Source organism: Sebastes fasciatus, chromosome 7, assembly GCF_043250625.1.
Source record: "Sebastes fasciatus isolate fSebFas1 chromosome 7, fSebFas1.pri, whole genome shotgun sequence".
Taxonomy (NCBI): Eukaryota; Metazoa; Chordata; class Actinopteri; order Perciformes; family Sebastidae; genus Sebastes; species Sebastes fasciatus.
Genome location: NC_133801.1, coordinates 6,436,016 through 6,463,977, shown reverse-complemented (window position 1 = coordinate 6,463,977; position 27,962 = coordinate 6,436,016). Strand labels below are relative to the sequence as shown.

General features: G+C 40.7%; 1 protein-coding gene across 9 annotated transcripts in view; it reads right to left on the bottom strand.

The window, feature by feature from the left end:
* Nucleotides 1-27,962, bottom strand: part of pax3b (paired box 3b) — a 103,838-nt gene that overhangs the window by 57,476 nt on the left and 18,400 nt on the right. For 4 of the 9 annotated variants that reach the window (XM_074641275.1, XM_074641274.1, XM_074641271.1 and 1 more), the window contains exons 5-9: nt 25,413-25,612; nt 23,609-23,774; nt 22,172-22,380; nt 17,134-17,413; nt 9,825-11,584 (exon numbers count right to left, since the gene is read on the bottom strand). In XM_074641275.1, the coding sequence (XP_074497376.1) occupies nt 11,550-11,584; nt 17,134-17,413; nt 22,172-22,380; nt 23,609-23,774; nt 25,413-25,612 (890 nt within the window). In that variant the 3' untranslated portion in view covers nt 9,825-11,549. Of the gene's footprint in view, nt 1-9,824; nt 11,585-17,128; nt 17,414-19,423; nt 19,606-22,171; nt 22,381-23,608; nt 23,775-25,412; nt 25,613-27,962 lie in introns of those variants that run through there. The other 5 variants (XM_074641277.1, XM_074641272.1, XM_074641273.1 and 2 more) reach the window with 4 other exon arrangements.

Here is a 27,962-nt window from a genome sequence, read left to right as displayed (position 1 = left end):
TTGTTACCAAGACCAAAGAAAAAAAAGAAAAAGAAAATAAGCCAGATAAAAATAAATAAGAGTTAAATTAACTAAGTTTTAATGTAGGCTATTTCATCAACTGATTGGTAGTAAAAGCATTATTCTCTTTTAACAACAGACTAGAGCTTAAAGAAGTATAAAGCTTTATATTACACTCCATTTTTATTATTTAACTAACAGTATCAATTCTGTTTTTTACTTTTACAGGCTTTTGTCAGCTTTGAAGCTTCATATGTGCGTCCTTACCATGACTGTGTGCGTACCTGTTTCTGTCATACTGCATGTTTTATGTGCACTTCATGCATATAAATCTAAACTCTTTTATATAAAATGTGCATGCTGGTTTCGCCCACATTTCCAGGTTTGTATCTTCAGTGCACATAAGAGCCTGTTTGTTCCCATACTGCCTCTGTATGTGTGTGTGCGTGTGTGTTCCTTCATCCCTGCCAGTGTCGAGCCAAGGGCCCATCTGGCTCCTATGAGGGCCGCTGCTTCACGGTGCCTCAGCCTGATTCATGGGCGCTGGACAGCCTCAGCTGCTATCCCACTTCCACCGTTTTACATCACATACCTCTCCAAAAAACACTCTGCATACCTCCCAGCTCCCACCGCTCTCCCATCCGACTGACTAGCTCTGCAGAGACGCTATATTTCTCTGAGTAGGTAGAATCCTCTAAGAAATGTTGGCCATCATTTACATCTGCCTCTGTCAATCTGCTTTACCAAATCCCTTCTTGTTCTTGATCTGGGAGTTACTCCGCAAAGCCATCTTTGTCTTTTCCTCTGCCTTTGCTTTCTCTCAGGGATTACCAATTTTACCTCAAATGCCACAAGCCCTCCGTACCACGCCCTTATGGAAGGATGTGTGTGCAAATTACAACCAACTTTCCTCTCTGTGTTGTTTTTCCTTTCTCTTCCTCTTAATTCACTCTGCATCTTAATCACTCACTTTCTTTCTCTTGTCTTTTCAGCTTTCACACTCGCCAACATGACGTAACCACAAATACAGGGTTGCCAGTTTGTCCTCAGACTCCCGGCCAAACCCTCGCTGAATTGGCTGTGTAACTCGCAGGCGATGCTGTTGCACAATCTGCACCCAAGATGCACTCGTAAAGTCTCAGATATGCACTCACAGGCACTGTCAATCATACAGCAACACCACAGAGCCACTGGAAAGACAAAGGCAAATAAATAGCATGAATTATGAATGGATATTGACTACTGGATTGGATTCATGTCATTCATATGACAGTTATGGCCTGTATACACTGTACAGAGAGGTTTCAACCGCTTTACTTATACTATGTGCAATATAACATGCAGTCAACATTTCACTGTTCTGAACTAAAAACACTGCAAGATACATGTTTGTCTCCTTTATGCTGTATTTCTTTTTACTACCTATTTTCTCCTGATGCAATGACCACATTGTTTAAATGCCAATTTATATTCTTGAACTTGAAAAATGAACATCATGCTGTATTGAAGAAGACTAGAAACTAGTGATTGAGACCATAAACTCATGTTTACAATGTTTACTGAGGTAATAAATCAAGTGAGAAGTAGGCTCATTTTTTCATAGACTTCTATACAATCAGACTTCTTTTTGCAACCAGAGGAGTCGCCCCCTGCTGGCTGGTAGAGAGAATGCACGTTTAAAACACTTCAGCATTGGCTTCACTTTTCAGACCCTGTTGTTGCCCACAATTGTAAAGCCTTCTTGTTTCTAATTTGCCGACTGTTACATGATGGGGGTTTGTTGTGTGTCTCACATGAGTCACATGGTCTTCTCTTATAAAATTACAATGATGTAAGTCCTGACAAAGACTGGCATCCACTTCAAACAGGCATTAAAGCCATATTGTCATATGTATATGGACAGATACTTGTCTGATTGTGGCTGCCAGCAATTCAGCAAAACCCACAGGTCTTTGTTTTGTAGTTTCCTTTATTCTTTCGATGCAGTTTAAGTAGTTCTTTGTCTGCTCGTAGTTACTGTTACTGTTCCTGAAATCCCAACAAATCCCAAACATAAAATGCATAACTTCCTGTGACCCAGACGCTTTTATATCCAGGAAAGACCTACTAACAGAAACAGACAAACTGGGTACTGAATGGCTATTACCAGTGGGAGATGGAGTAGAAAAACAGATATGAATTGTTGCTGATTTTCCCTTTAAGCCGAGTGAAAAGTCTGTAAGTAGGAGCCATGGGTAAAGAAGCAAATCCACATGAGCAGGGTTTTGCCGACAGATGTCTCTATGTTGGTCCAGATGACTGTCAGGAGAGATTAGAAAGAAATAAGCCCTACCAGGAAGTCTGTTTTAACTTCTGATGTTTTCAGTGCTTTCTTGTTTTTGCTTGCAATCAATTCTCCAAAACATCACCTAGTCGCATTAAATGTTTGTGGCATGTTATTGTAGCCTATCATGATATTAACATTGTTCCTACATTAAGTCAAATGTAGTGCTGCACACAGGAGGCCCTGAAGTCACCGTTTAGTCTCTGAACACTGACACACACACAAAGGATATGTGATTTCTTTTCTGGGTTAAAGGTGCTATTGATAACATTGATAACATTCAGCCACTATAGATGTCGCATTCTCCCTCTCCCGTTGTATTGCAGATACAGTCATCGCACAACAAGTCGTTGCCAGGCACTTATCTTATCATGTCAATCTCAGCCATGTAGCTGTTTTCTTCCACATTAACTGACGACCCAGAGATACCACATGATACCAACGTCATTATACTTAGTAAGTCCTATAAAAGCATTTCCAGCACGCAGCTGAAGAGCAGCACAGCGCTCACATTGATGCAGTCACTTTGCTTTTGTTTTGCTAGCCGTCATTTCCTACAAATTCCTGTCTGACTTGCCTTTCTCTCTGATCTGCATCACCGTCAGCCAGTTGTCTGTTGCCTTTATAGCGAGCTGGAACTTACACACTGTAGGCTATATTGCTTCCGCTGACTCACAAAAACACTGTACATATTGTTGTCTGCAATCCCCTCGATCATGTAATGTCTCACTTATCATGTGATTCCATAAAAACTGAATCGAGTCAGTCCCGCTGTTCGGTTGGTATTTTTTTCTCGGCTCCACTGTTGTCAAAACAGTCTCTTGGCTGCCGTGGATTACCCATGATACTCCACACAAAATCTGTTATTTGAGTATCAAACACTCACCCAGTGTTGGCTTGAATGGCGGTAACAGGTCGGTAGTTTCCTCATTCACATGGAGCAGCAGCTGTGGTCAGCTTGGACTCAGGTCTTGGCAACTGACTCCAAGGTTTCCTGATGGAAAAAAGGTATCAAAACATGTTTAGAAAATTGTCAAACTATTTCTACATTATGAACCGCTTTTGAACTGTCCATCCATGTGCAGTTTGTTCCAAACACTCAGTTTTACCAAAGTATTTACAGCCTACAGCAGAACTTTGAGAATCCATGAGAGCAGCAGTGCAACAAGGAAGCAATGTATTTAAAGTTGCTATAATTCTTATAGTAAAAGAATCATTCAAATGTTCAATCTATTCACTTTCTTGCCATGTTTTAGACGAGAAGATTGATACCTCACATACTAAGCTAAGTGAGAGTGAATATAGAGTGCTACAGGAATGAGTCCTAAAACCCGGAAATGAGTTAGCATTGTAGCACTTCCGGTTCCCTCGTCTGGAAGTCAATGGGTTTTTTGAATTTTTTTTTTTTAGTTTGCCTAAAATAAGGTCTGTGGTTAACACAAGATTAAGAGATTTTAATGTTTTGTTCGACGATATGTCAGTAAATATCCCATTCGTGAATTTTGAAGCTTTTACGTGTCTTAAAAAAGGCAATTGCTAACAAGCGGCAAAATGAGACTAAACGTCATCACGCCGACTCATCCTCCTTTACAGCCTCGTTGTTTATACTCGCATTCATGCGACTGTAGTGTAGTTTGTTTATAGCCTAACGTTAGCTTTTTACTTCTGGCGATTGCATTTACACTTAAAAAGTCAAAAAATTGTGTTCATTTATGGAGATTATCTTGTTGAACAAAATGTGTAAGTATCATGAACGTTTGTTTGCCACAGAGTTTATTTTCTGTTGAGATCAATGCCTAACCTTAACAATCTCGCGGACAGACAAGACCATATCTGCTGGATGTTAAATAGGCCCATGCAACTGTTTGCTAACAAGTTCCCCAACTTAAAAGGTTACAGTTGTGTTTTCAGCTTGTTTACGCTGGCCCCAAGTAGCCTAAAAGTCAGCTAATACACATTTAAAGGCTAAATTCAATATTCAGAGCATATCTATTGCGTTTACACAATCATTTTTCTGGTGACTGGGTTGCTGGTTAACAATTTTCCCACACACAGGATACAATATTTCTCTTTGTGCTTCTTTTAGTTAAAATGAAATAGATCATGATAATGAAGTTTTATTGATTCCCACAGGGGAACTGCAGCAGTAGAGCAATAAATATATCGTAATTGGATGATGTTAATAATTCCAGTAAGAGTCTGGAAAAAGAAAAAGAAAGAACCAAATTTGTGTAGACGGCTTTCACATGACAGAAGAGATATATTGTGTAGACGGAGACGAGACATGAATATTTAACAAATGAGAGCGTGTGTGTGTCACTTTACAGTTGTGTATCATCTGTTGGCTGTCTGCCAGTCTCACACACACACACACTGATCCTTCATCCTCCTCTGTCTGTTCCTGTCACCCCCCTCCTCCTGCTCAGATGCCCTTCCTCTCTCCTCCGTCGATGTGTTTTTCCGTCTGGAGGTCCAGAGGTTAAGTTGTCCCCAGCATGTGTTAGTGCTCAGGTCAGCAGCAGCCAGGACCTGTGATGACAGAGTGTGTGAACGCTGGGGAGTGTCAGGGGTTAAGTGTGTGTACAGGGGTTGCATGGCAGGCTCGGGTATGTAGGAGACACCCCGAAACACTTCCTTCCACCTGGTTACCTCCTGGGGAGAAAGAAGCGGACTGATCGGATACATACTTATAGTTATACAGTGGTGCTGCAATGTATATTAATAACAAGGTAAACACTGAAATAAAAAACAAACAAACATAGGCAGCACATTCTCATTCCCAGGGTGTCAAATACCGACGCTTTGCCACGGCCATTGGCATATGATACCGCCGCACAAGGCCAGTATGAGACACACCGGGCTTTCCATAAACTACATTTAAAACCCATCCGCGGCAACAGGAAACGCTCCGAGAAAGTGTGCCTGGAGTGTGGTGACGTAGTTTAAAGAGCGAAAAGACAAACAGGTGTGAAGGGAGGCCGCTGTACGTTAAGTTTCTCTTTCACGTTACAATCAGCTGTTCGTTCGTGTCCCGTGTCGCACGAAAAGGCGCATGAATGCCACGATATTGCGCAAGGCATTTAACGTGCAATAAGAACGTCTTTCTTGGTTTTGGCGTGTCATTTGTAGCCTACGCCATGTAGTCTGCACTGACCACAATGTAAACGCATCCGCGTAAATATGCCACGCATTTTTAGTGACATGCATGATGTGTTTTCCGTACTTATTTACGTTGTTTCCGTAAGTATTTTATTTACTTATTTTAAGCCCAACCGTGACGTTTTTCCTAAACCTAACTAAGTGGCTTTGTTGCCTCAACCTAACTGTGGACGTTACCGAAGTTTTGTTTCATGGCGTACCAATGACATGCGAAAAGAGGCGTACAGAGGACGCACGAAAAGCCTAAAATGCGTCCTCATGACACGCAGAAGGTCCGTGTAATGTTGTGCTGTTTGTACACCTTCCCGTGAGACCGGGTTGTTCATTTTCGTCTTTACAAACACTAGTTGTAAGTCCAAAAATGAAGTTTTTTCTTAAACCTATCTTTTTGTTGCCTAAACCTAAAGCAACCTGGTATCACAGGAAGGCGTATTAAATACCACAACACTACACAGACATTCCGCGTATCATGAGTACGCATTTTAACCTAAACGTCCGCAGTTAGGTTTAGGCAAGAAAACCACTAACTTCCGTTCAGGCAAGAAAATCACTTAGTTAGAGTAAGGGAAAACGTCACGGTTAGGCTTAAAATAAGTACGGAAAACACATACGGAAACAACTATGGAAAACAAGTCACAAACGTCAATAAAAAACATGTGACAATCGTCACAATCATCACTAACGTAACTTGCAAAACAACCAGTCAACATTGGTATTGAACATGAGTCTCCTGGTTAAAAGTCCACTATAAGCGGTTGTTCACTTAAACTACGTCACAAAGTCTTACTGTAGCATTTATATGCATTTTTACATGACATACAGATGACACGCGTAAATCAAGAAAGAACTATTTATTGCATGCTAAACGCCTTGCGCATTATCATGGCATTTATGCGCTCTTTCCTGCGAACGGGCTGACCTAAAGTGACGCCAAGGGGCTTGACAAATTAGCCGTATGTTACGAGTTAGGATGAGAACATGTTACAGTTACAGCGTTACACTACACACCAAGAAATAGACTGGACTCGTGGTTGCTGTCACTGTAAGAGGGAGAAATAATACTTTCTAAATAAACATTTGTTTCTCAACCTCACAACAGTATTGCATGTTTAGATATTGGTCAGCCAGCTATGGTTGGTTTGGTTACAAGTAGACCATGGCTTAGGCTGAGTCACATTTTCTCTGCAAATTTAATAAAAGATGTTTACTACAAATGTATCACATGATAATGGGTCATTTCAAAAGTGTATGCATCCATTCATTCTTTATTTAACTGCTCGTTCTGTTCACGAACACATTCACATTCATCTTTAAGGAGTTTCCATGTTACGCACAGCATCCTGCATGTCTTTGGACTGTAGAAGGAAACCAGAACATCTGCATGGGATAAACCCTCACAGACACGGGGAGAACATGCAAACACCAGCCGGCTGGTCATCCGATTCAAACTGAAAACCTACTGTGCCAACCACACTCTCTAAATACATCACTATTTTTGCGTTATCTACTGAGTGCTCTCAAACAAATAGCCGCAGCACACATGGTAGAGATGTAGACAATCAGAAAGGGTTCACACACACACACACACACGCACATTTAACATAGTGAGAATGACAGAAGCAGCTGCTGGCGTGATCTGGAGGTCATGTTAGATCACAACACTGAGGAAAAAAACAAATTCTTTAACCCAGGGGGTTGTCTAAGATGTGAGTTACTGGATCACATGGTTATACAATGTGTGTGTCTGTCTGAGAACGACAGAGACAGAGAGTGACTTACTGTGTATGTGGGGTTTTACATTAGAAATGTTTTTACTTCTTACATTTTATTACATTTATTTCACACGAGCGCAGCGGGATTATATTTGTCTCAGCAGCGGGAGAGTCTTTAAAAGCATCACCTCACACCATGCAGAACATTTAATTAATTAACATCCTGATAAATAACTCCAGCAAAGAGCCAACAATCCAACTCCTCTGGATTTCACACAGATGTGGACGTTGAGCCAAAAGACAAATGAGGGATGTACATACAATACATACATACAAGGAATTTGCCTCCGGTTTTATGCATCTCTCTCAATGTACGTACACAGAAATAGAAACAACAGCTAGGGAATAGAACAATAAAGCTGGACAAATAAAGGTGAGGAATAGACAGGACTGATATGTGAACAAGTAGTGATAGGTGTATATATGAATATTAAATAAATATATATAAAAACTAGGGCTGTCAATCGATTAAATATTGAATCGCAAATTAATCAGACATTTTTTATCTGCTCAAAAAGTACCTTAAAGGGAGATTTGTCAAGTATTTAATACTCTTATCAACATGGGAGTGGGGAAATATGCTGCTTTATGCAGTTGTTTGTATATATTTATTATTGGAAATCAATAAACAACACAAAGACAATGACAAATATTGTCCAGAAACCCTCACAGGTACTGCATTTAGCATAAAAAATATGCTCAAATCATAACATGTCAAACTGCAGCCCAACAGGCAACAACAGCTGTCAGTGTGTCAGTGTGCTGACTTGACTATGACTTGCCCCAAACTGCATGTGATTATCATAAAGTGGGCATGTCTGTAAAGGGGAGACTCGTGGGTACCCATAGAACCTGTTTTCATTCACATATCTTGAGGCCAGAGGTCAAGGGACCCCTTTGAAGATGGCCATGCCAGTTTTTCCTCACCAAAATTGAGCGTAAGTTTGGAGCGTTATTTAACCTCCTTCGCGACAAGCTAGTATGACATGGTTGGTACCGATGGATTCATTAGGTTTTCTAGTTTGATACCAGTATCTTCACTCTAGTTTTAAAAAATTAAATAAGATGCGTTAAAACAAATTTGCGTTATTATCACAGTAACTTTGACAGCCCTAATAAAAAGCAACAATGACCAACAATAAAATAAGAAGTGAAATAAAACATCTACAAGTCAAGTGTTCTGTAAGCTGTGTAAATGTGATACTAATTTTACAAATTTATGTACCTAAAACAAAAAAAAATTTAGAAAAAAATATTATTATTTATTTAATTTGGATTTATTTGAATAAAGCTGTGTGTGTGGAGCAAAAAGACCTGCTGCCAGGCGAGGGTCCGACAATCCCAAAAATCTGTCATTATCAGAGGCAGGCGGTATGAAATACCATTAAAATAGTTCCATTTAACTACACTCTGGGGTGTATTAAAGAAATAATAGCCTTTTCAGTGCACGGGAGGGTTCATTAATAAAAGTAATGTCTATGCGTTGGAATTCTGCAGGTGTGATTTGTCTTCATCTTTAATGGTGCGGACTGATTAAGAAAGCAAACAGTGTGTGTGTGTGTGTGTGTGTGTGTGTGTGTGTGTGTGTGTGTGTGCCCAAATGTACCTACATGTTCACATCTGTACGCCAACGTGTGTGTATCCGCAGGTGATTAGAGCGCTTGTACTTTTTCCAGAGTGTGTTGTTGGTGTGTGTGTGTGTGTCTCGGTGTCCCCTCATTGGCTGAATTATTCAGACTTAGCAAACAGAGCTGACAAGACTATGAGTGATCCTTGACGTTGTTATTGACTTAGACTTTATTTATAGAGTGTGTGGTCCCGCTGCACGAGCTGCACACAGCGCCGCGCCCCACCCCTCGCCGAGGCCTGTGAGCAGACACGATTAATCAGAAGAATGTTATAATTAGGCTTAATACCCTCAGGCTGCATGAACACACACACAGAAACAACACTATATGTGAACATAATGTATGAATGCATGTGGTGCACAAACACACACAGAGTGGGCCCTGTGTGTGTGTGTGTGTGTGTGTGTGTGTGTGTGTGTGTGTGTGTGTGTGTGTGTGTGTATGTGTGTGTGTGTGTGTGTGTGTGTGTGTGTGTGTGTGTGTGTGTGTGTGTGTGTGTGTGTGTGTGTGTGTGTGTGTGTGTGTGTGTAAGCAGGGTGGATGGGTTGCAGAGGTTTTTTGGAGGGCCTGGGTGTGCTGTTTGTCCAAAACGCTTTAAGGCTCTTCATCGGAGAGGTTGTTAAACAAAAGTCAGTTTGTTACAGTAGCGGGGGGGGGCAGCCGGGGTATTAATACACACCAATGCAGATGCCTGAGCGTTTACAGCCGTCTGTGAGAAAGCCTGTTGTGTTCAGCATCAAATCAAACGTCTGGTGATGCCCGTTTGGCCGGGCCTATTTTGGTTGGAGGGTTCACATGAGCGGCTTCAAAAGTACACATTTGTCTCCGAGTGCACTGGTGTTCGTCTATTGAGTGAATCGCTTTCTTCTTCTGGCAATAAATAAACACAAAGACTCTATTTAGTAATGAACAAAAAACAAAAATGAGCAAAACAGAAGCAGCTATTTTCAGAATTTTTATTTTATTATAAATAGTAGTGATAATGCGCTTGTACACGTGACGTTATGTCATATCGCTTTGTCAAATAATACAAAAAAATATATCAAAAGGAATGAAAAGAACATAGACAGATGTACAAAACAAGAGTGCGTATGGAGGCGCTCTGTTTGATGGGTAAAGTATTGCCACTCACTTGTACATTGTGGGGAATTTTTTACACTTTTGACACACAGAAGACAATAAATATGTCCGGAATGCGTTACAAACCTAATCAATATTTTTATGCAAAATGGAAACAAAAAAAAGGGTCCCAAGCAACACAAAAAAAAATAAAATACAGATTTGGCTTTGTCATTCCTGCTAACTTTCTGTTTCCATTGGCATTCCCTTGATTTATTCTGCTCCTCGTGACACTACACTGACTTAAGTCCTTACAAATGTGGTCCTCAGTGTGCTATGACAGCGGGATTAACAATGTTTCGTATTTGTTTTGGACCCAAAAGCCTTCAAAGGCACATGTGTTGCTCCTTTGCAAAGTCCTAAACTAGATCCAGAGAATGGATCCAAAGAGTTTCGTAAGACTTTAAGAGGCACGTTTGATTTTTATTATTGTTTTAATGGCGACTCTTAAGATACATGATATTGCACTTCTGGTCAGCTGGGAGAATGGCTGTCTTTAGTCTAAACTCTCGGTTTCTCAAGTGTCTCTCGGTCGTGACTTGTGACCTGGTGGCTTTTTCTCGCCGGGAGAGGATCTTTAAAGGGTTTTTAACCCCTGTGATCGATCTTGCCTATCCCCCCCCCACCCCTCTTCCTTTAAAGCCACTTCTCCGCCGCCCTCCTCTACTGCTCTCTCATCTGTCACTTTCCCTAAAGTCACCTCCTGACCTCCTCCGAGTTCCTCTCTAAAACTACAAAAGGCCGGGATCCCTGCCTCACCGTCCGAAACATCAATGAGACAGAAGGAGTAAGACAGAAAGGCGAGAGGAGAGAGAGAGAGAGAGAGAGAGAGGGAGAGGGGGAGGAGGTAGGAGGAATGTTTGAATGAACTTTAACTGCAGTACAGCTGTGGTGTACATTAGAGTTTCTGATACAATAAAACCCACAGATTTGTTCACTCACGTTTGTTTTTCTCTGTCTCTGGAATGTCTCTCCATGTGTGGGATGCAGAGATCTCAAATAAATGCAAAAAAAAAATCAACAAAGCCCTTTTCTTTTCCCCTTTCAGCAGATACAATTTAGGGATACATGGAATTTAGTATGCACTCATGTGGCCTGATATGTAAACATGTAGGCAAGGCTGGCAGATTATGTCGAAGAGGATTTGGGTTTGTTGTCCTCACAAAGACCCCACAGGCAGAGTGGCGTTTGGTCACTAGGGTCGCCTGGAAAGTGCCTCTTCATGGTAAAGAGAGCTCCGCTGCACCAACCTCATTAAGCGCTGACATCTCTGCCGCTCATCTACAACACCGATGCAATATTCACAGTCAATCAACAGTTTGTTTTTGTTCACAGTCAATCAACAGTTTTTGGTCTGATATTCCTTCTTGTGGTCCCTTCTTCTTTATTTTTTTTGTCCATTTCTCCAACAAGAATGAATAATATAACGTCCTGCAGTAGAGAATGTGTCCTGGTGAATGGTAGCAAAATAAAATTTTGGTCCAGATATTAAAAGATTTCCATGGCTGTACACACACACACACACAATGTCCCTCTGTGATGAAGTCCTCAGGTGATTTCAGGCCTCAGATAAGAAAGGGCACCTGTAAAAGAAAGGATGAAACAGTTGTTAAATTAGAAGTGAAAAGGGATTTAAAAAAATAAGGTGGAAAGATATAAAAGAGATATATGGCTGTAATAAATTGTGGGCACATGTTTCAGCGTGGCATTCCACTAACATGTGGCTATTGTTAGCATAGCATGTGCTAACAGTGGTTTGGGGTGTAAGGTCAATGGAGGGAGAACAGAAGTGTGAGGATGCCTCCGCTTTCACACTCAGAAGAAGAATCTTATATCATATATATAGTATACATAATACATACATGATACTCCCCATATAGTCCCCACCTCCAGACAACAAAAAAGCCTCTAAAATGCTTTATTTATGTGAACTTTATATACATACTTTAAGTGTTCACTTGTGTTTTCAGTATATTGTATTTCCCAACATGGTCTAAAAGCTGCGTTAAAGCCTCCTCTACACTGCTAGCAATAGAAATCTGGGAAAGAAATTCTAAATAATTAAAATGTTATGTATTTATAGGCATAAAAATGGTATGGACATTCGCCCTTTTTTGTGACCCTCTTCACCCACTACTAGTCATTCATATCCTCTATGTATTGTATTACCTGTCGTACGTATGGTCTCTTTACTGTCGGCCTCTGGCTGAAATTATTGCACCTTTTTTATATAGGACAAATAAAGGCGTCTCTTTAATATTCTCCCGTACTTGATGACGGCCTAAAAGCCCAACGGTGATCAGGGACACCCTATTGAGTGTTTTCCTCCTAATATTTTACATGTATATATATATAATATAAATTATATATAAAAAAAAATCCTGGAGACATTAATCATATGTCACCTTACATGATTGAATTGCATGCATGCACATACACATTTACAGTGTTGTTATGTGTGTGCATGCGTATATATCTATACGTGTACACAGTGGGGAGATAAACAGGGAGATTGCTCGAAACGTAACTATGGAGGAAATTAATAAACATTGGAGCCCTGCAGTGTGTAAACTATTCAATTGTTTTTTTTTCCATAGACCTTAAAGTAGTACAATTTAACATATTTAATAAAAGAAATACTGGAATCAGGCTATAAAAATACACATCTTCTAATATTTTTAAATTATAGATGTGTATGTGTAAAATAATAATACTAATTTAAATCCACCTTTTATATAGCTAGTTAGTTAAAATATGTTTTATTTCCCCCTAACCTTATAAAAACTCAATATGTAAGTATTGAAGTAGTAACCCTTTCCTTTGCCGCAAACTGATCTTGCACATTTGATGATGTGACAAAATATGGAAATGACAATAAAGAGTTGTCATCACACGAAAAAAAATAATTTTAAATGTTTTATATTTTATATGAGCTATGCTTGAACAAATATTCCTTTTGTTGTTCATGTGAGAGGAAATGTACAGTATGTCATCCTATAGTGGTGTTACTTCTGTTTAGAGAGGTCAAACCAGACCTCTTATGAACAAACTGTTACACAACTCCAATAAGAGAAATTAAAATGAATGGATTAGGAAGAAGTAGTTCATGCTGTGTAAAAAGTCCAGTCAACACCAGTCACAGCTACAGAGTTGATGAAGATCATATATTGTATTTAACCATGTTTTACAGCTGGAGTCTGGAGACCCAAAACAAAAGTAATACGTATTGTCATTTTCTGAAACATGTCATCACTTCAGAGTCATTGTTATAGGCAAGTAGATGTCATGAAGTATCAGTGGGATTTTGAGCTTTTAAAAAAACCAACCCGGTCTCACAGGAAGGCGTATAAATAGCACAAAATTACACGGACATGAGGACGCATTTTAGCCTTTACGCGTGTCCTTTGAAGGCCGCTTTTCGTGTGTCATTTTTACACCACGCAACGAAACCACGTTAACGTCCGCAGTTAGGTTTAGGCAACAATACCACATATTTAGGTTTAGGAGAAACGTCATGGTTGGGCTTAAAATAAGTACAAAACTATGTAACATAAGTACGGAAAACACGTGATAAACGTCACTAACGTAAATCTAGAAAACAAAACAACGGTCTCCTGGTTGAAACTTGTGTTTGTTGGACCAATCACCTCCCGTCCCGCCCACCATAAGCGGTGTTTTTCCCTTTTTATTCTACGTCACTAGTTCTGAGCGTAGCATATTTACACGTTTTACATTGGATGCAGTACAGACTACATAGCGTACAGATGACACGCCAAAAGCGAGAAAGGCGTTCGTACTGCACGCTACATGCCTTGAGCATTATCGTGGTATTCATACACCTTTTTGTGCAAACAGGCTGTAAAAAGGAACCCAAACAGAACAATAAACACATTTTTTTAAACAGGTACTCTCTAACACTAATTGTTGTTGAAGATATTTGCTCTGATGCACAGGAAGTAATGTGTTTCATGTCTCTGTTTCAGGAAGACTTAACCGTGGCTTAACAGGTAAAGAGACTTCATCAACAGAAAATCCAAAGAGAAAGACTCAAGACGGAACTGGGCGCACTGATTGACAGGTGACCGCTGCAAAGTGCTGAGCAAAAACACCACAGCACGGCCTGCTTAGCAACACAGACGTTACCTAAATAAAAACAAACAAAGTATTTCGTGGATTACCACTTTAGTTTCCGAGCGGCAATCCAGTGTATGTCGTCAAAACTGAGCAGCAGTGTGGACCGGTCTCTTCCACTGGAACCTGGAGCCTCCAACACTGCCTCCCCAGCTGACCTCAGTCCTAGCACCTGTTTCTAATAGCCGCCCTGCCAGAGGCTATTAGGATCCGTCCACCCCCAGAAAGGACCTTTCCTCTGCAGCTCCAAACCCAACCGCACACCGGCTATCCAGTCGCACTGATTAATCACATCAAGATGGACTGCTCGGGCTTGAAACGCTGTGGAGGTGTATGTGAGTGCGTGTGCTGTCCTGGTTGCACAGTGCCACATGCTCGAGGTTTTTCATGTGTGTCGCACTAATTCTTTATTCTGTTCGCTTTGCGATATCTGACCGAGATATTTCATTAGACGTTCGCCGCTCTCGGATATTAAGTCAGATATTCATTTGATACACATGGAGCTACATGCAGTCAGACTCGTTGGAGCGCTGCCACGCTTCTTTGAAGGGTTGTCTCGAGGTTGCTACAAGGTCAGTGGATGAACCTGATTGGTCAACCCCCTGTGGACCAAAATTGGAAACGGCGGCCGCTGTAATCACGCTGTGACGGATAACGACTTCCAAAGTTCGACGGAGATTTGTTTGAAGTTGATTTTAACCCTTAAAGTAACAGTAATGTGAAGTGTCACTGCTGGACAGGTAGGTATTCTCCGAGGGCAACCAGTCCGAGGAGGGCCATCAGGCACCGCTGATGGGAGCCGACTCTACACAGCGTACCTAACCGCAGATTTCAGTATCAGCGCTCGGCTGATCGCTTCATAGATGGAATCAGATCTGCACAATTAACCCCAACACTTGAGACTGCATGATTGGACCCGGAAAAATTTTTCGCTGCATTTAACAAGCAGTACCAGCAGCGACCTGCGCTGTGTTGTCAGCTTTTTTTTCCATCAAAGCGAGGAATCTGCAGTTACAAGTTATGTGTCTTACTAACAGAACGCCCGATAATCAAACACTGCATCAGCTGACTTGGTTTAGATTTTCATCGTCTTTCACTGAAACCTCACTATGAAACCAGTCAGCGGTTTGCACTAGAAAATTGGAAAAGTCTTCAAATTGCTTAAGGTCATAGATTTAAAAAAAAAAAAACAATCCTGTGGCTTATTTATTTTTTTAAGCCCTGAGACAAGCGTATTCTCCAAAATAATTAAGATTTTGACAGCAACTGCGAGAGCCGCACAACTAATGTAACGCTTTTTAAAACTATTCACATCATTACAAAATGTGCTTATCATCACTGAATCAAGCTATAGCTGCGTAATGACCGTTATCTTTATGCTGTGTGTACAGTAAATCAAGCTATGTCAGTGTTTTTTTTACCTCCGTTTCCACTCACACATTTAGGTTTCTAATTCAGGAACAGGCTGAGAAGAACTATCGAACTGCAGAAAAATATGATTTATCTGAAATACATGATCATCAGTACTCCCCTATTCAATATGATTCATGTTTTCATGTCAGGATACCTACTGACACAAAATGTGTCCCATTCTTTAAAGCATGTCAAGCATCACTTAAAGATTATAAACTAAGTGCAGTCAGTGTGAATGGAGTCAACTGATAGTTGCACTGCTGGAGCGTAACTAAGTATATTTACTTCAGTACTGTACTTAAGTGCTATTTTGAGGTACTTGTCTTTACTTGAGCATTTCTATTTGATGCTACTTCATATTTCTATGCCACTGCATTTTAGAGGAAAATATTGTACTTTTTAACTCCGCTATATTTATTTGATAGCTACAGTTACGAGTTACTTTGTAAATTAATATTTTACTTACAAACCATACTATTTATTTATTTATTCTAATTTTATTTTACTTTACTTTTTTATTTTTTTTCCATTTTACTAGGAAGTCCCACTGAGATCAAAAATCTCTTTTACAAGAATTTAAAAGGTATAAAAGTTTCTTTTGGGGGAAGTTTTTCCTTATCCGATGAGAGGGTCGTACTGTAAAGGACAGAGGGTGTCGTATCCTGTACAGATTGTAAAGCCCCCCTGAGGCAAAGTTGTGATTTGTGATATAGGCTGTACAAATAAATTTGACTTGACTTGGCTATGGTAGCAGCCAAACAAAATCACAACACAATAAAACATATGCAACATGATATACAATAATTCACATAAAACAAGAGCTGTTTAACACAGTGGCATCTCGAGAAAAATAACCACATGCCTCTATCGACACATTCTTTATGGTTTTTCTAATTTTAAGTATTTTTGTAAATTATTCCACGCCCAAGGTGCATAGTAGGAAAATGCCGTTTTCCCCAGATCTGTCAAAACCCGGGATACATTAACAAGCAACAACTTGGAGGAGCGTAGCTGGTAACTACCAGAGCTAAGACAGAGAAGGGTACAGAGGTTAGATGGAAGTTTATCTAGTATCGTTTTATAAATAAAGAAATATACCAATGCACTTGTCTGCAAGTGTTCAATGATGTCCAACCCACCAAATCATAAAGAATGCAACGGATGGATATGATGAGCTTATGAAATATGACACATTGTTTTAGATTACACTTCCCAAGAGTATACATGATAGTTAAAATTTGATCCACCTCCGGCGACCCGATAGCCGAGTGTTTAACCACACGGGTCCCCAGTTTGATTCCCGGCTGGCCCGACCGTTTGCTGCATGTCTTTCCCCACATTTCCTGTCTCTCTCCACTATCACTGTAAAAGAAAGGCATACAATGCCCAAATAATAATAATAATAATAACAACAATAATAATAATAATATGATAAATATTCTTCTAAAAGACTCCTCCTCGACCAGTTACAACTTTATTTATTTATTTCGCCCTAATTATCATTACATATGATATGATTTTTTTAATTTGTTCGTGCAGGTGTGGAAGTAAAAGGTGAGAATAAAAAGGTGAAGTCTATTGACCTTACTTTGTCCGTACTGGCCGTACTGGTAGGACGCCACGTGGTCGACGGTGTAGCCCGGTGAGCTGTAGGAGGGGGGGCAGTAGGACTGGGAGCTAGGCAGAGAGGGCAGAGCCGACATGGAGGGGACGCTGGTGAGACCCTCCAGGCCCTTGATGTGATCCATGCGCTGGCTGCAACTGGCGGCCATGCCAGCGGGGGGCTCGAGGCCGCCCGTCAAAGGGGAGATGGCGTAGTCGCTCTGGGGCTGATGTGGCACACCGCCCGGGTTCAGCAGACCCATCACCTGATAGGAAGGAAAGAAAGAAGGAATGAAGTAGGGCGGTCAAAGTTAACGCGATAATAACACAAATTCGTTTTAACACCACTAATTTCCTTAACGCATTGACGCAACTTGTGATTTTTAGGTTGTAGCGGGCTCAGTTTTAAAGCTAGAGGGAAGATACTGGTACCATATGAAACTAGAAAACCTAAGGAATCCATTGGTACCAACAATGTCACACTAAGGAGGATAGAAAATGCTCCAAACTTATGCTACATTTTGTCGGGGAAAAACTGTCATGGCCATTTTCAAAGGGGTCCCTTGACCTCTGACCTCAAGATATGTGAATGTAAATGGGTTCTATGGGTACCCACGAGTCTCCCCTTTACAGACATGCCCACTTTATGATAATCACATGCAGTTTGGGGCAAGTCATAGTCAAGTCAGCACACTGACACACTGACAGCTGTTGTTGCCTGTTGGGCTGCAGTTTACCATGTTATGATTTGAGCATATTTTTCATGCTAAATGCAGTACCTGTGAGGGTTTCTGGACAATATCTGTCATTGTTTTGTGTTGTTAATTAATTTCCAATTGTAAATATATACATATATTTGCACAAATCTCCCTTTAAGGTACATTTTGAACAGATAAAAAATGTGCGATTAATTTGCGATTCAATATTGTAATGATTGACAGCCCTAGAATGAAGTTAAATTAGTTTTGGGCTGTGCTTTGTCTACTGTCAGAGCACTGTGAGTGGCTCTAATGTTAGTAGGACTTGCTGCGGTAGCTAATACAGTTAACTTGTGTTGAAAATGAGCAGAAGACAATGGATTCGTCACCTTTCATTTGTTTGCTCATGTAGACTTCATCAATGGAATTATGAAGAACAGGCTGAATTTCACCACAGCAATGTGATTTTAAAATTACAGTGATTGGCACCAACCCTAACCGGCAAAAAAGGGGACATTTTTAACGGATAAAACAAGAGAGGAGGGGCATCCGATGTGGAAGACATGTTTTCTGTTGTGTTTTTAGTTTCTGACAAGGCTTCATAATATATTAAATATCTCTCATTTTTTGTCTACAAGCACAGCAGTGTGTAGACGCCGAGACAAACACACACACACATAGGAAATCCCCCTGTCGCGGACATCAAAAGGCTCCCAGAAAGCCTGTCCCAGACAGAGATAGCACCAAAGAGGAAGAATTAAGCAATTTGTCTCAGATCCACGGCTCCACTTATTCTAAAATTCCTTTTTGACACCGCTCCAAAAAACCATGGCACAAGATAACAACTTATCTCGGGGAAAGATATGCCGACAAAGATAACACAAAAGAAAGGTCTGTGCGAGCTTGGCTCTGTTCAACCTCCGAATAGATTTGCAGTTTGAGAAATCCGTTAGCTCTTGACCTGCATGGTCTTTATTAGCGACCAGATAATCAAATTTGGGGGAATATTCCTTGGCCAGCAAAGGACGGAAAAGAGCCGTGGGGCAAAACGTTTCAACTGGTCTCAAAACAGACTTGATACCAACAACCCCCCTTCAACGTTCGCTGACTTTACCTGTCCATCATCAAAGCGCTCAGTAAACCGTTAATAAGAAATTGAGACTGGCTTTATCACTTATGAAAGTAACTCTAACTGAATCTGCTACCTCTAAATGTATCATATCCCACCTCCTTCTCAGCAGAGCAACGGCCTCAAGGCTGCTCCAGTTGTCCTAATAAGAAGCAGGTACGCTGCTCTTTGGGTCCTCTTGGCCCTCTAAGTGACATATTATTCTACATCCACACACACACATGGTCCTGCTTAAATCATTTCCCAAGTAGGGGAGGTGAATGGAGGAGTCCATGTTGATTTGGAGAGGGGAGTTGTGTTTCCTCTCATGCCCGGTAACGTTTTCCTAAAAAATTAACCTGCGTTTGGAGAGTTTGGTTTAAACAAGCCACGCTGAGGAGGGATGCATGCTCTTAAAAACTGATGGTGACCTTCGTGCTTGTGCTTTAGTCTGTTTGCCAACCCCCTACCCATCATCCCTCTCTCCTGAGCCTCTCCCTGCCTCAGGAGATGCCTGCTGGCCGACCCATCCAGGGTGTTTCATATTGGACCTCGGCCGTTGCCAGCGGCCTGAATCAGTGCGTCCAGGAGTTAGCAGGGAAGAATGTCGGGATCGGAGGGGGGGAAACATCTGAGACGGGACATTCCTTCCCTGCCGTATGAAATATATACAAATAAATTAGAACCTTTGCTTTCACATGGAGGAATGCCGAGGCAAACATTTTAAGAATGCAATCACGAGAAGCTTCCCTGGAGGCTACGGCATTGCGGGGAGTGTGTAGCAGTGTTTGTGCACAAATACATGAGGATAGTTTGTTCCTGTTTCATGCAAGCAGCAGTGTATCCTCTGCATGTTTGAAAGCATGTACGACGCATGCTCAGTGTGTAATAAAAAAGCATGAGGATGAACTTTCAGACGAAGGGGATCCTCTCACGACACACACTTATTAGGCGTGTTGAGATGAGCAAAGCCTGCGGAGAATTGATCACCCACGATCGCTGCACAATGCATGCGTGTTAGATTTGTGTCCGACTTGATCCCGACTTACTCTGACGTCATGCACACGTGGGCGACGATAACCTCACGAGATCGAGGCGGCCGCAGTTTTTAGGTGATGGGAAACGCCTGGCTGTCGCCTGATCAAAGAGCTGATTGGCTCTTAGTTTTGCCAACAAAACCACTTGTTGTAGAAAATCCTAAATTTCTGTGTAATTGTAATTTTAGTGTGAAGATACTGGAATCATATGAAACTAGAAAACCTAATGAATCCATTGGCACCAGTCTGTCCTACTAGCTTGTCATGAAGGAGGTTAAATAACGCTCCAAACCTGCACAAAATTTTGGTGAGGAAAAACTGGCATGGCCATTTTCAAAGAGGTCCGTTGACCTCTGATCTCAAGATATGTGAATGAAAATGGCTTATATGGGTACCCACGAGTCTCTCCTTTACAGACATGCCCACTTTATGATAATCACATGCAGTTTGGGGCAAGTCATAGTCAAGTCAGCACACTGACACACTGACAGCTGTTGTTGCCATGTCATGATTTGAGCATATTTTTAATGCTAAATGCAGTACCTGTGAGGGTTTCTGGACAATATCTGTCATTGTTTTGTGTTGTTAATTGATTTCAAATAATAAATATATACATATATTTGCATAAAGCAGCATATTTACCCACTCCCATGTTGATAAGAGCATTAAATATTTGACAAATCTCCCTTTAAGGTACATTTTGAAAAGATACAAATTTTGCAATTAATTTGCGATTATTCGTGATTAACTATTTTACTCGATTGACAGCCCTAATATTTACAAAAAAATATCTAAATAAATCCAAATGTCATCTGCAAACTACAAGTAGCCTACAGATGTTAGGATCTAACAGGATGTAACGATTTCTGTGACTTCCTGTAAATTCTTTGAAGGCTGCTGGAAATGTCTGGAAACTGTCCAAGCTTTTTGTCACTTTTTTTGCCCCCTGCTGCCGCCTGATCTCGTCTACTTTCCAGGTGAGGCACAGTTAATCTCGAACGAGCCTATTGCCCCAAACACACGATACAAAATGGCCAAACACTAAACACTGATGTTAACTTATTTGTGAATAAAAATGTCTCCTTGTTCCCTGTATAGCATTGGAAATAATACAAAATACAGTAATCAATCTTCCAGTTTAAACAAAAGGTTGAAAAGTTGACTTAGCCATGCTGCTCAACCATGTCGTGTAATATTTGTGTAAAAGATGTTGCAAAATCCTTAACTGATCCTCAAAATGTCATGGAGTTGATCAATTATCTACAGTGTGTGTGTGTGTGTGTGTGTGTGTGTGTGTGTGTGTGTGTGTGTGTGTGTGTGTGTGTGTGTGTGTGTGTGTGTGTGTGTGTGTGTGTGTGTGTGTGTGTCCCTGTAATTATGTGGACCTGTGAGCATGTGTGTGTTGGTGTGAGTGACTCCTCTGTTCTCTGAGGAGTCAGACTGTGCCGGACTGAAATCTCATTTTCTGCCTGTTAGGGTCTCTGACTCCTCTGTCTCCTCTGTTGTACCCTCTGTCTAGGTGCAGAGACCTTGGGACTTCATGCCTGGATAATTGGCTGTAATTGTCTTTTCACTTCTCATTTGTCACACACTCAATTGTCCTCTGTCCTTCTAGAGTCATCTTACTTTTATCCTCCAACAGTGAGTGAACCCGTCCTCCAGTACTGCAGAGGAGTGAGTGATTGTAGAGTTTATGGCGTATAGTAGACGAGAGGGAGCGAGTGCATTTATGTGTTGCACACCTGGGTGAAATATTACTTGAGAAGAGTGTTTGACTTTTTTAAAGCTCTTGATGTACTGTGTGAAGCTGTGTGTCTGAGGGTAAATCATACGCACCTCAAACCGGGTTCAACTCTTTGAAATCATGTTCAAATGTAATTCTGCCCAGCTTCTGGTGTGCCATGTTATGGGTAATATCCAAGCAAGTCAAACTATCTCAGTCTCTAGAGGCATGCACAGAGTCAAACACACAAGTCTTATTCCAGTCAAATAAATACACTGCAAAAAACATCTTTTGGCTAGTATTACCTTTGTGTTTTTCTTAAATCAAATTAATCCAATATCAGTTTTCAATTAAAATACTTGTGTTTAAGAATTAAGAATTTCATCGTTGAGTTAGATTATCTTAATTTATTTAATGTCTGACTTTAAGCAGCTCAAATACACATATTTGAGGCTCACCTGTGGAGATAGTCCGTTTCCTATGGCGGGGTTCATGTGATTGGCCGGTCCCCCAGCGCTCACAAAGCCATCCGAGTAGCCCGAGAAGGAGTGTCGTCCGGAGGCGAGGCAGTAGGGAGTGCCTCCGTCTACCTGCCCTCCACCACCGCTGGCTTGGTGACCTGAGGAGGGAGGGAGAGGCTGGGGCCGATGCACCGTGCTGTGGGGCTCTGACACAACCAAAGGAAAGGCATCACAGAGAGAGTCAAAACATTTGTAAGGATTGTCAGTTTAAACATGACCGCTAAGTGTTTTGTACTGGGATCAGCGAAAGTCTAATTAAAACCAAAACATCCCACTCTAGTGGAGTTGTTAAGTTCAGTTAAGCAGAAGCAAAACTGCTAAACTTACATTTGAAAACGTGTGTGTTCAAAATGTATAAAAGCAAATGTTCTGAGGTTTTTATCTTTTTAATATAATATTATTTCATGCGGTGTTAAAGGTTATTTTAATTCAACAAACAATTCCAAACAGTTTCAACAAATAAAGAATGGTAAAGCAATAAAAAGCTTTGTAGGGATGCACCGATACAGATACAGAATACTATACGATACCAATAGTGACTCAAATAGCTGGATCGGGTATTGGTGACAATGGGGCCAATCTATTCAATGCAATTGTATGTTTATTTACTATATACATTATATAGTGGAATATTAATTCCTGTTTAAGTTTTGACCAATTGGTTGCTGCATTAAAAAGGTTTGCACCTGATTTGTAATTCCTGTTAATTTTGAAAAAGAAAATTTACCAAGTTGCTGGTGTACGATTTATTATTTTAATAATAAAGAAAAATTAAATAAATCTATATCTATGTATTTATTGGTCACATTTTGTTTTACAAAGTTAAGAAAACAATGATTAAGTCAAGCTTGATGTGTCCTTACACATAAAAGAATGATCCCAGTCACTTCCACACAGTGAGGCATATCAACTCGGTGCTCGATATCGGTTGATACTCAAAGCTCAGGTATCGCTATCGGGACTGAAAGAGACAGATCGATGCACCCCAAGTACTTTGACCAATATAAAATTATTGATTTGAAAAATAAATTTGAAAAGCACAAGTGCACAAAAATGCTTATGATTTACACTAAGGATAGTATCTCACAACTTCTCTCCATGACTTGTGACGGTTAACTGAGACTGAGAATGTCTGTCTGAATGACATGCCTCTCTGTGGTAAGTCATTTCTAATAGATTTTGACTTGACAGACTTTCTTTTTTAAAACTAGATAAAATGAAAAATACGTCATCAATATAAGAGCAAAGCTTTCTTTCATTTTCCAAAAAACTAAATGTATTATTTGCTTCAACAACTAACCCTATGCTCACATAGCATGACATATGATATGCTACAGTATATATATATTTCTCAACCACTCTCTCCTCTCTTACCTTGTGCTATAGATGAGGGGGGGTAGGGGCTGTCAGAGAGCTGGTATGGAGGGATGCTGGACATGGCTGAAGGCGGGAAACCACCTGGGATCAGGTGATTAAACGCCATCAGTTGACTGGCTCCCGCCTGCTTCCTCCACCTCGCCCGCCTGTTGCTGAACCAAACCTATAGGGACAACGATGACGACGTTTGATCAGTGTGTGTGTGTTTCTCAGACCACAGAGAGCAATGTTACGCAATCTCATCCATTGTATTCACGACAACTTAGAAGTAAAAAATTAAAATGAAAGAAGCTGAAGCTATTGTAACTAAAACACAAAATCTAAACCAAGCACAATCACCTAACAAGTAACACTTCAGTGAGATAAAGCTCCTTGTTTTTAAACAATGCATCTTGAATATCTGAAGTGAAAAAGTAATAGTACTTTTGAGCACACAACATCCTCCTAATACTAGTGAACTACAGCTCAAAATTAGTTTTCCCAGCGAATTTCAGGATCTCTCTTTATCCCAAAAGGCCTAAATATTACATCTCATTTCAAGAAATCTTACCAAGCAAATTTGCACTTGTTCCATTGGCAGATATTTTTACTTATTACAAGTTAAAAAACACCTTGTATTAATTGTTTTTCAACTTATTTTTGAAGTGGCCTCCCACACATACATATACTGTACTCTCATTGATCTATCAGAGTGTGAAGCTGAAAAGGAAGGTGAGAGACAATGTGAGAAAGTGTATTGTGGCTGGTTGCTGCAGTGTGTGAGTGACATGCCGTGCCCATATGGACGGGGCTCATGCTGTGGCCTGCTTACACTTCCCATATGGAGCCTGTGGAGGAGAATTTACTGGACTCCAGATAAGAAATAGGAAAGTCCACATTGGGCCCCTGGGAGTGAGGATGAGAAGTGCATGTGTGTGTTGTGTGGAGCAAACAGAGATCAGCAGGTAAATGGTCAGAGAGTGTATAAAGCCTCAAGGTCTAAAGTGTGTGAGGCATGTTCATAGTAAGGACGGGTCATTAAGTGCACGTTTGTGTGTTGAAAGTGTGAACAGAGTGTTGCAGCCATCTTGTAAACAGGTTCATGTTTTAACTCCTGTTGAAGGATTTCATGGTTCTCTGTGAAGCTGAGCTAAGATTTACAACCCTTGAGCTTATAAAACCCTTCAGAAAAACCCATCATATGAATTCCCAGCCCAGTCACACAGCAGTTTGTGAAACAGTCACGAAATTTAATGCATTGATTTGTGTACATAGACACAAATTTCACATTTTACGGAGGAGGTCGGGCTGGATGGGTGGGTCAAAAAAACACAGAACTTTCACCCAGGAGAACGTTGTTCGTGTCCCGTGTGAAACCACAAGTCGAAGCTGATCTATTTGTCATGTAACTTCCGTAGTTACGGCACTTCAGGAGTTAGTTTAACCCAAACCACGATCTTTTCCTAAACCTAACTAAGTCGTTTTTGTGACGTAACTTCTGTACTTAAGTTATGGCACTTTCGATGTTATTTAAACCCAGACCGCAACCTTTTCCTCAACCTAACTAAGTCGTTTTATTTTGAAAAGACCAGAGTGGAACGGAATATTAAATCATCCATCTTTGCTCACTACATCTCAGCCTTTACCCTCAGGTGTGCATAAAGTTACAGGTTATGAATTTATTTTTTAAAATACAAAAATGTGAAATTATCATTTATCGTATCTGTATCCGCCATGAGAAGTGGTATCGGCTGAAAAAATCCATACTGTCCATCCCATCCATCAATATGAATGTACAGCATATGTATGTGACCTCTCGTACCTGAACCCTGGCCTCGGTGAGTTTGGCTCTCTGGGCGAGCTCCTCCCTGGTGTAGATGTCGGGGTAGTGGGTCCTCTCGAAGGCCCTCTCCAACTCCTCCAGCTGCTCCGCCGTGAAGGTGGTTCGACTGCGCCGCTGCTTCCTCTTGAGCGGCAGATCGGGCTCCGACTCCACGTCCGAACCCTCGTCTGAGTGACTCGCTGTTCAAACACAGGAGAAAGGAAAATAAGGAAAACAGTCAGGAGGAGGATTTTCTCCCGATATCATGTGTTTAAGCGGGAACAAGTTGACGTTGTCCACCCCACATACACACACTCAACTCATCCTAAATTGAACACCTAACCTATGAAACCCTGAAGAGCACACATGGTGCTTCAGGTGTGTTTTTGTGTGATAAGAAAGTGGCTGTAACATTCAACAGAACCACCGAATGTCAGCTAATTTGCCCTCTGTTTTCACTTGTTTACTTAAAGTTTTCACTTGGTGGGTAATTTCTTTTCTTTACACACTCCCACACACCATAAGCACCATAAGGCATCGGTCCTCCTCGTGGTCTTGTGGCCAAACAGACCTCCATTCAGAGAAAATATTTTGAGCCAAAGGAATAATCCCACTGGGCAAGATTTCCAGGGCGCCACAGGGGGACTGGTGGACTAAAAGCCACACAAAAGGCTAATTTGGATCTAGGGGCCATTCTTTGAGCGTGTGTGTGTGTGTGTGTGTGTGTGTGTGTGTGTGTGTGTGTGTGTGTGTGTGTGTGTGTGTGTGTGTGTGTGTGTGTGTGTGTGTGGACAGTAGGAGCGGTGGCCTGGATGAAGGACAAACTGTTCAGTCAGGTGAATGCTGGTCTACTTATCTAAAACCAAGCTATGGAATCAGTGTCCTCTCTCTCTTTGTCTTCACAGTTCAGACTGGCGATCTCTGTAGCAGCTATATACTGTAAGTGATAATCAGATTATATCATAGTGGGTCGGTCTCAAGTCTTAAAATATAGGTTGTCAAGTCCAGAGTCTAAATAGGGCATAAAAGTCTGACTCACTCACAAAATAAACCTTCCGGGAAAAAAGTTTATCAAAACTATTAATTTGATTCTAATACTGAATTTAGGTTTCAATTATCAACTACTTTCATTACATACATTTTTGATAAATTGTTTTGTCATCAAAATGTCAGAAAATAGGGGAAAGTGGCCATTTATTGTATCAACTCTATTTTTATTTATTTATTTTTGGCCCGCCACCACCAAATTTGACCAAAAAAACAACATATGATGACATATAAACAAATAAACAGACAACAATAACAAACACATTCAAGAGTGGACATGGACACATTTATGTAAACAGACAAATATCAACAATGACAGAAAGCAACGAGCTGACAGAGAACAGACATGTAAAATGAGGCCCTTTATAAAATGTATTATTATTATCTGTTAAAGTCTCTTGCTTGTTATGTCTTTGTAAAGCATTTTGTAACTTGTTTTTTCTGTCCAACAGTCCAAACCCCAAAGTTATCAATTTTATAAAACTGAGAAAAACTGCAAATCCTTACATTTGAAAAGCTCAATATTTGCCCGTTTTGCTTAATAAATGAGATAAACTTCTATTAAATTGTTGTCTATTAATTAAATATAATTCAACTAATTGATTGAATCAATATCCTAAATGTGAGAAATACATAAGTTGTATGTTTTTTTTGTCATCAAGTGTGATCTTCAGCCTGACTGAGCTGCAGTGATATTATTTGTCCTGACAGCTTTTGTGTTTCTACTTTTCATCTCTGTCTCAGATCAGAATTAATACTATTGTGAAGCCGGCAGCTTGGTTTTTAACTCACTACTTCAAACACTCCATTGGCTCTCTCCTAAGTTCACCAAGGCCAAAGCACCCACCACTTTTTTGTGTTACACTTAATTAATTCCCCCTCAGCGTAGGGGAAGTTTTGTGTGCAACACTGTATTAGTTCCCCCTCAGAAGCAACAATAAAATACAAGAGAATCCAAATATCTCAGGGCCCCTCATGTGAAACTGATCCTCTCTCCCCCTTTGGCGATTTTCCCCTTGCAACACCAATAGCAGTGGGAGTCAACTTAACATGCATTAGGAGCAAATTGGTAAAGAAACATTCAAGCATGAGGGAGGCAATAAGTAAAATATTTTCAAAGGGGGAGCGAGAGAAATGGAGACATTGCCTTAAGCCTCTCCTGAATATCTTGCAATTTTGCACTCGTAGCTCAATATCAATCTGTGCGCGAGTTTAGCATTTTAATAGGAATGATACGCTACCACTCTGCTCTAAGGAGACACTTCAAAATGGCCACTGTGGATTAAGATTCAGTTTCATCAGCTGTTTTGGACTTTTATCACGATGTGGTGCAGGCCACGTCATTCACAACCAAACAAAAACACAAACATTTGGGTTACAGGACTTGTGTTTTAGATGGTGGGGAAGGAATTCGGGGCGTAGAGCGCTGGGCTTTGGAGTTTTGGACAGGATGGTTGAAAAACAAGAGATGAGGCCTTTTGTAGCCTCCCCCTCCAGATCCTG